Source organism: Caenorhabditis remanei, chromosome V (genome assembly GCF_010183535.1).
Source record: "Caenorhabditis remanei strain PX506 chromosome V, whole genome shotgun sequence".
Taxonomy (NCBI): Eukaryota; Metazoa; Nematoda; class Chromadorea; order Rhabditida; family Rhabditidae; genus Caenorhabditis; species Caenorhabditis remanei.
In genome coordinates this window covers 16,790,949-16,799,515 of record NC_071332.1, presented here as the reverse complement: position 1 = coordinate 16,799,515, position 8,567 = coordinate 16,790,949, and the positions used below count along the sequence as shown (strand labels likewise).

At 38.3% G+C, this 8,567-nt stretch overlaps 4 protein-coding genes across 4 annotated transcripts; 1 reads left to right on the top strand and 3 right to left on the bottom strand.

Annotated features, from left to right (window-relative positions):
- Positions 1-1,368: 1,368 nt before the first annotated feature.
- GCK72_020656 (uncharacterized protein) lies at positions 1,369-2,617 on the top strand (the record flags this gene model as incomplete). Its single annotated transcript, XM_053733719.1, has 4 exons — positions 1,369-1,587; positions 1,630-1,796; positions 2,020-2,456; positions 2,502-2,617. 4 exons carry the CDS (start codon positions 1,369-1,371, stop codon positions 2,615-2,617), a joined length of 939 nt encoding a protein of 312 aa, XP_053582632.1.
- Positions 2,618-3,092: 475 nt separating this feature from the next.
- GCK72_020655 (uncharacterized protein) lies at positions 3,093-4,814 on the bottom strand (the record flags this gene model as incomplete). Its single annotated transcript, XM_053733718.1, has 7 exons — positions 3,093-3,260; positions 3,305-3,372; positions 3,416-3,788; positions 3,916-4,103; positions 4,149-4,349; positions 4,401-4,652; positions 4,712-4,814. 7 exons carry the CDS (start codon positions 4,812-4,814, stop codon positions 3,093-3,095), a joined length of 1,353 nt encoding a protein of 450 aa, XP_053582631.1.
- A 1,264-nt stretch (positions 4,815-6,078) lies between these two features.
- On the bottom strand, positions 6,079-6,549 carry GCK72_020654 (uncharacterized protein; the record flags this gene model as incomplete). The annotated part of the gene is made up of 1 exon (XM_053733717.1): positions 6,079-6,549. One exon carries the CDS (start codon positions 6,547-6,549, stop codon positions 6,079-6,081), a length of 471 nt encoding a protein of 156 aa, XP_053582630.1.
- A 362-nt stretch (positions 6,550-6,911) lies between these two features.
- Positions 6,912-8,312, bottom strand: GCK72_020653 (uncharacterized protein; the record flags this gene model as incomplete). Its single annotated transcript, XM_053733716.1, has 1 exon — positions 6,912-8,312. One exon carries the CDS (start codon positions 8,310-8,312, stop codon positions 6,912-6,914), a length of 1,401 nt encoding a protein of 466 aa, XP_053582629.1.
- Positions 8,313-8,567: the final 255 nt, after the last annotated feature.

The window sequence follows — 8,567 nt, the reverse complement described above, 5'->3', positions numbered from 1 at the left end:
GCTAGTTTCAAGCAATGGCTTTATATGGGAGTTGAATGGTATTCTGGAGGAGTTCAAAAATTTGGGAGAATGTGTTCCATAGTACTTGCCTTGTCGATGACTTTATCCGCACTGTCTCTGTTATGTTCTCTATGAGCGCGGTGGCAAATCGATTGACGAAACTTTCCACAGCAATTTTTGTAGTGTTTATTTTTAATCTTATTTTGGGAATTTGGTACGCAGAGTTTTATCTTCGGGCAAAACCCCATAAAGATGTGTGTCATTGTGAGTTTCACTCCGGCCCACCAAAGCAAAATATTTGATTTTCAGTTGCTATTTTATTGGACTCGAAGATGAAAAGTGGCACAACACGAACTCACAGAGGGTTTCAGTATATTAGTGCTCACCGTGATCTACACTTTTCTTACTGTAATTCTTCTGGTAGCGCTCAAGATTGCAAAGAAACGGCGGAAGAGATTGGGATCTGAAAAGTAATCAATCAGTTTTATTTTTATTTTCTTGTTTTAAGAAAAATTTTAGACAAGATAATACTTCAAATTTGATAATTGGAATGACTGTCTCCTTTTTGATAGCTACGCTTGGATACAGTATACTTTTCATTTTTAGCAAATGGCCCTATCCAAACGACAACATTCCATTTTTTTCGAGTGTAAGAGTCAATGTACTTTTATCAACATAGCAAATTCCACTTAAACTTTCAGACAACTAACTATGATGCTGGCGCATATCCCCAAAACATTGCTAACCTTGAATTCAGTGACTCACTGTTTTGTTTGTTTGTTTATGTCTTCACATTATCGGGAAGTTGCTATGAAATTTTTCTGGAGAAGGGCTAAGACGAAGGTAAGAATTAAGACGACAGCAGTAGAATGACACGGATTTCAGGTCAACGAGCCTACAAGGACCGAGTCAATAGTTGTGGCACTGGAAATACATCAAAGAATTCGACGAAAAGTTATTGAGAATTGTTTTTCAGTTTTTGTTTAAATTTATCAAGAGTGTTTGAGGTTTCATTGAGAAAATATCCAAATGGTTCTTCTCATCTTCGAAAAACAGATGTTCACATTTTAATAAAGTACGCCTGTATCTCCGAATGTGTTGGAAAAATAGAAGTCCATGTAGTTCTATTACAGGTTTTACGGTAATTATCTTAATACGGGTACACACACCGTTTTTACATTAAAAGCATTCTGATAACAATATTATACGATTCAATTTCCTGTCATACAGACGTAGTCTATAAGATCTAATCAAAGACAGTCTGAAACAATAGTCTGTAATACAATTTCCTGTCTGCCATATATCTTTATTCAAAAACATTAATACCAGCGTATAGTTAGCCAACATAACGTTATCATCATTCTGAAAATGCCCGACGCTTCTGAATCGAAATCCTTCACTATCTATGTGAAAATCGCCCAGCTTATTGCTCAGTTTGGATTCTTCTCTACCACTTTCTTCTGTTACATTCTAATATTTCTTACTGTTTTTGGGATATCCAGAAGTTTTGGAAGTTATAAATATCTACTAATTCTCTTCCCAACAGTTGGTATATTTTTCGCAACGATAGAGCTGATTCTTTATCCGGTATTCAGGAAATAGAAAACATTTCACTTGTTTCAATTTTAGAATGTGTATTCTCACAATGCTGGTTATGTCTTCTATAGTACCAGTCGCCCATTTGGAATGAGTCAAGACACTGTAACCTTCTGTTTGTGCTTTTACACGGGAGTCTACGCATCCACCATTTCCATGCTATCGGTTCAATTTTTATATCGATACTGGGCGATTTTTGAGTAAGTTCTCTCGGAAACGAATTGTGATGAAGTGTTGCTTTTCAGTGAAACGAAACTCCGCTTTTTCAAAGGATGGAAGTTTATGATCTCTGTTGTCTATTCGGTGTTCTTCGGTGTTGCTTGGGCTCTGGGGATTTTGTATTTTGATAAAATAGACGAATACTCAAAAGGATACTTGAAGCAAGTCGAGTGTAATGAAATTACTTTTAGCTTATTACTTCAGCTCTGATATGCTTCAAAAACTCAATCTCGACATATCTGAGGTTTCGGGTGTAGCCGTCGTTGCCTATGACGCTACCGGTTCTATCCGATGGTTTAATATTTCGTCGACAACTACCATGACATGTATCATGGCTATCCAGTATACTGTAATCATCTATTGTGCTATTTTTATGTATATTGGCATGGAGGAAAAGCTTCAAATGCTCTCAATTTCATTGAGAAACCTACACAAGCAATTTTTCAAGACTCTTATTCTCCAGATTGTGACGCCCACTATAACTCTGTTTTCTCCTGTGATGCTTATAATCTACCTTCCTCTACTAGATCTAGAGTGTGATCTACCAACTGGAATATTCCTCTGCGCCTTCACATTGTACCCAGCAATGGATGCTATCATTGTTATGTATATCGTTGCAGACTACAAAAAAGCTGCAAAAAGTGAGTTGACGTATGAATATCGTTTGTTCAGTGTACATCTTCCAGAACTCATCATTCAGTTTTTGGATAAATGTAAACAGTTATTGAGTACCGTGGAAACAGAGCCAAGTACAAATCAGACAGGATCGAAGAATGTGAATTCTCCAACTGTTATGAACTAAGCGGTTTTGTCAGCGACTTGGTAGTCATTATCAATGTTTGTCTTTAGATAAACCCTCAAATCCCATATTTTAATCTGCGCCCTGCCTACATTTTAAATTTCATCCAACTTTATTTCAAATTTTACGTGTCAGTGACTTGTTCATTCGTTTCAATAAATAAAATAGATATAAGTAGTAATGTTTTCATTCTGTAACAATCAAATTCTTAGATCATATTCCTTTGATATCTGGCACACCTGCATTGCCATTTTCGCATCACTAGTTAGAGCCCTTCAACGGTATTTTACTGGAGATAGTGGGGCAATTACTCCTTCCTTTTTAAATTATGCAAAATTGAAGTGTTATTAAGATTATTCAAAAAATGAAAAATATAAGCACGGTCACTAAAATTGATGAGAGATTAGTACTGATAGTAGAAATCTGTTTGATATCCACGCGAGCACCTAAAAGATTTTAATGTATTTGATAAAATGTTTTACAAAGTATATTTACCACAATCCCCTCCAATATACACCAGTCTTGTCACGTACTCAGAGTATTCAGTATAAGATTGAAAGAGCTGACAGGACTGATTGCCTAGTTCTGCTTTGAAAAGATCGTTGTCCTGAATTATAGCTTCTCTTTTGCCTCGGGTTGTTATACTCTGAAATATTTTTTGAAAGTTTTTAGAATACATTTCTGACAAACATAAATGTATCGAAGTTCCAAATTTTTGAGTTTCTTGTTTGAAATGAATTGAATCACTGGATATGAATCTGAAATTAGGAACTCAATATGTTTTGAGCCTTGAAATATTACCATTTAAAGACACAATATGTTTGCAAGCTGCCAAATTGTCCAAATCTGTTAATTCAGTGTTTTGGACAATCAATGCGCCAAATAAATACTTCATATTATTCAGCTTGGTGCAGTCATCTTCATCTCCTTTCTCTATCTTCAAGTCTCCCAGAACTATATCGCAGTTATTCGGCAAATCGTACATCGAAGTAAACCGACATAAAATTAGCTCCCCAATATCTCCAGGGTCCTCACAGAATTTTGCTTGAAGATTCACAAAAGGTAAATTCAGTTCGAGCAGGATCATCATCTCCGACAGAGACAGACAGAAATCAGGGTGCAAATTCTCAAAGTTGGCAAGAGTAATTCCATCTGGAGCATTATTTTCAATATTCTTAAACATTTTTAAATTAGAACGTTTTGAAAAAAAGTTATGCAGATACCCAAATTTTCGGTAATAAAAATCTGGTCATCTCTGGATTATTCTGAAGATTGAGAATAATTGATTTGTCGCTTCTAACCGTCCAGTATTGAAAACTTTTCAGAAAAGATAAGTTTTGAAGGTTTGTATCTTGGATATTGATTATTCCTTTGACAAGCTTGATATTTGAAAAATGAGATGTATTGACTGAAACGTTGAGTAACTGAATCCCGTTATAAGTGGCAGAGCAATTCTGAGCAGATGACGAGATTTCACTAATTTGACAACCTGAATACTTCTAATTAGAAACTTTAAAGTAGAAAAAAAACTAACCACAATTTTTCAAATTTCCAGTTGTTGTTAGATCTGTAGACTCTGCCAGCCACCCATTATCACACAATTTTTCCATATCTAGCAACTTATTATCCTTCACTTGGATCACACAATCCCCCGGACTGTTTCCAGGGTACAAACGGATGTTTGATAACATACTGACATTGGTAAGATAAGAATTGTTTTTGATGAATAGCCCATCTAAATTAACCCAAAGAATTTCCTATTTCCGCACGCAATCTCTAAACTCACATGTCTCACAATAAAAGCCAACATAACCTCTGGTCTTATGAGGTGTGACAAATGAAAAATTGGTTAGGTCGGAGTTTTCCACTCTTATCCCGCCAACCAATGTGCTCATATTCTTAAATGCAGTTTTGATCTGATCCCCCGATAAGTCAGTGTCAGAGTTGATAACAATTATAGCATACACCATCTCACATTGTGGGAAAAATTTGATAGTGGTGGAGTTGACTTGAGTGTAATTGAAGACACAATCGGGGTCTGAAGAATTAAGAAGTAATTGAAGAGAATGAAAAAAACTTTTTTTAAATGAAACTAACTTTCTTTATAGGCATCCAGAACGTGTTTTAAATCCTTGTCATAATTTCCAAGGGAGAACTGAATTAGAAAAATATAAGCAATGAGACAAAAGAATATGGCCATGGTTTTAAGAATAGGAAAACGTTTTATGATACAAAAATCACTGCCAAAAACCACTTTTATAAAAGACATGGCTCTCTGATAAACATGATGTTAATTTTCGCTCAAACATGCAATTTTTCACAATAATACCTTTCAAAAAATGTGACCACTTATAATTGCTTTCGAGATATTAATTCAATGTGTTGTTTATGATTAGGCGGAAAAACTTTTAAAAAAGAGAAAAATATCTTTTTTCCGAACCATGGTGTCAAACATCATCATCAGTAAACAGTCAAACGCAGAGAGTGTAGAATTGTTGAAAAACCTCGACATTCTGGAAATTTACTCTTCCGCGGAAAATGTAGGATAGATAGTTACCGTAAGATCATCAGGTTGGGTTTATAGCACATCCAGGATAGTGATGGTATCAAGTTGGTAGGTCACGGGACACGTGTCTTGGAGTTGTTGAGACTCATTTTATTCATTTCTTATGCAGATTAAAGTGGATCTACTGTGAGACGGGTGGCGCAGGAGTTATGACTTAAGGTATGAGTTCATAAGTTTTCACTTCCACAATTCACAGAAATAGCGCTTTTCAATGATATTCCACCTGTCACTCTCTCACAACCAACTAAATTTCTGGCTATGATTATCAGCCGAACATTCACTTTTTTCCCAACATGCAGTATAACATAGACTTCTCTGAACCTTATTGGATTATTTCATGTTATCATGTTATTGGAATCATCTCTTTTTATCTGAACTCCCTCGGCATTTACTTACTTATTTTTCAATGTAAAAAACTGGGAACTTTTCGATTTTATTTGCTGGCATATCTAAGTATGTGCTTTCTAACTGATATACATGTGACATTTCTAATGCAAGCTGTTCCACTTTTCCCATTTTTAGCAGGATACGTTGTTGGTATCCTACCTGAGTGGTTTGGGGTCCCATTACACTATAATGTTGTAAGTTTCCGTCGAACTGATATAATTCCATTTATTTCTGATTTACAGATAATCCTAGACAGCATGATGGCACTACAGTTCGAACTCTTGATTATGAGCTTCATTCAGAAACATCAAACCATTGCAAACATATAGTAAACGTACGAACAGGTTTTTGAGACTACTAGTTTATTAGAGCAAGAGTAGTTACATTTGAGAGGCGAGCGGGGAGTAAGGGAAACAAGAGTCAAACGTGGGATAAAGGTTGGGACCACAAAAGACTGCCTAGAATGAGCTTTCCAGCTCCTTATATAGGGAAAACGAGAGAGTGAGAGAGTTTAGAGAAAAGAAGATTGGCGCCATAGTGAACGGTTTGGCGGGTGAAGAGGAAGTTGGCGGCGGCGGCGAAATGGTGAAGGCGAGAGAGTGTCGGCGAGGAGACGCGAGGCGACGAGACGACGAAACTTTGCAGGTCTAACCGAGCGATTATTTAGTGATTGAGAGTTCGTTCGTTGTTGTACTGCTTGATGGGATAATGGGTTGCACACATTTGATAGAGTTGGAACTAACGGATCAGCCTGATCCGTTACACCTCCCCCCATTATCTCAAGAATTGTCGTCCCTGACAAGTCAAATGTGTGCGTGTGAGCATTTTTGACGAATTTTCCTCCTTGGTGACATGAGTGATTCTGGAGTAGACTCTCTGTTGACGCTGACTGATTAGATGACTCATCCTTGACGTCTTCCATGATCTCCTTCCTTTCCATCCTCTCCATCCAATCCACTCCTCCTTCCTTGTTCTTCATCATCCTCCCTCTTCTTCTTTCTTCTGATTCCACTCTTAGCTCTCTCTTTCTCATGTGATACGGGTAATTGGGTGGGGAAACAGTGGGTGAGTTAACAAGAACACTTAAAGTGTAAACAGGTATGAGACTTACAAGGTCGATACAGAATAGTTGGGATGCTTAAGAAATCTTCCTTAGATAGGGACTGTGTGTGGGTAAGTAAAACGAAAACAGGCTTAGGGTCAGTAAAACAATGGTGTGCAGGACGTGGCCTAGTATAGAAACAGTTAAGATAATTATTAGATGCAGATGGGTCGGGGAAAATGCTTAAGAAAACAGACTACGGGGATCCTGGCTGACTTGGAGTTATTGTATCCAGAAGCGGCTTACTGTGCTTGACTCGAACGCCTTTTCCATCCTTGTGATGCACGTCTTGGTCTCAAGTTATACGGCAATCCTCCTGACGATGATGACTGTACGTCTGATTCTAGCTGCTGCTGTTGCTCCACAACGTCTTCTTGTACTGGATCCTGTTGTTCCGAATTTGCATGTGAATCGCTGACTTCTTGTGAATCATCCAATTTGTCCTGATTGAAATCCGTGCCACTTCCGCGTTCGAAGTACTTGCTTAGGATTTGTGGTGCGATGGTTCGGATGGCCGAAAACAATGTCTCCATGACTTCTTCTGTGTCGTCATCTAGCAACAGATCATCTACTACGCCCATCCATTCTGGTACTTTGTCCAGCGGCTTGTCCTTTCCTACTTCCTTCATTGTTGATTGGCACAATGATGAGACAAGTCCTTGTATGACTTTGTTTGTTGTTTCCTTGTAAGCTGAAAACATGAAATCATTGTTCACATTAGTTGCAACTAATTGGGCTTTAGTCAAGCTGTTCAGACTCTTTCCAGTACGACCAAACAATGGAGATTCTCCTTCTTCAGAAGCTTCTGAACCGACAACTCCGTCAAAATCTGTTTCACCCAGTATTTCATCGCGAGTTTCGTTCCACTGAAGTTGGTCATACCATCCATTTTGCAGACACTGATATGTGTGCTGAAAGTTCGTGTGCAACATGAAATGAGTAGTGTCGTCACAAAGTGTCCTAGCGAGTTTCTCGATTACTTCCTGCTGAATATAGATCTCCTCGCTCCAAAGTGTGAAACGTCTTACGACACAATCAACTCTGGTGAAAATGTCTCCGAGGGGCTCCTGCTGTCGTCTGCACAGGTCTAAGATAGCCTTGTATTTCATGAACCATCTGTCACGAATCTCGTATTCAATCTTAGCAACGGTTGAGTTTTCGTCATCTTCTAGCACTTCTTTGGCTATTTCACGAGCTTCACCACCTAGAAATGTCATGTGTAACTTACGTTTCTCTTCTTCGGTGATTGTTCTGCTCAGATTTTTGACGCGTTCCTTGAACTCTCGTACAAGTCTCGAGAAGTCTGCTCCTGATACCACATCACTGTACATCTGAATCGGCTCGTGATTTTGCAACGCGAGCATTTCCAGAGTGATCTCTTCGAAAGAAACAACAGTTTCTTCTTTGACTGAGGATGGAGACGTGGACAGAGGCGTTGGTGGACTATCTTCCCAATTTCTGTTATACCAATCAAGATCTTCTGTACTAGAAGGTACAATAGGAATAGGGACAGACGAGGGGAGCCCACTCCCATGAGCGCTCTCCCGCGGAGGCGAGCGCCGAAACGCGGGCCCCGCGGTGCGGGAGGCACTCAGGGAGTGTTGAACGGCTTCCTCTACTTCACCTTCGATGTTGCTTGCCATACTGTGAGTTTTTCTGTAAATGACGAGTTGATGCTACTTCAAGGAAGATGAGAATTAGCGAGAAAAACCGAGAACGAATTGTTTTGTTTTTATGCAAAATAGTGAAGTTTTGACTTTTTAAAACAAATTTTTGTCCGAAAACTTGAATTTTACGCCGAAAACAAGACAAAAATCGATAAGAATTGTCGAATAATCTTCAGAAATCCTAAAAATCCAGTTCGAGAACTTTCTTCGCTGCACACAGGAAAACGACTG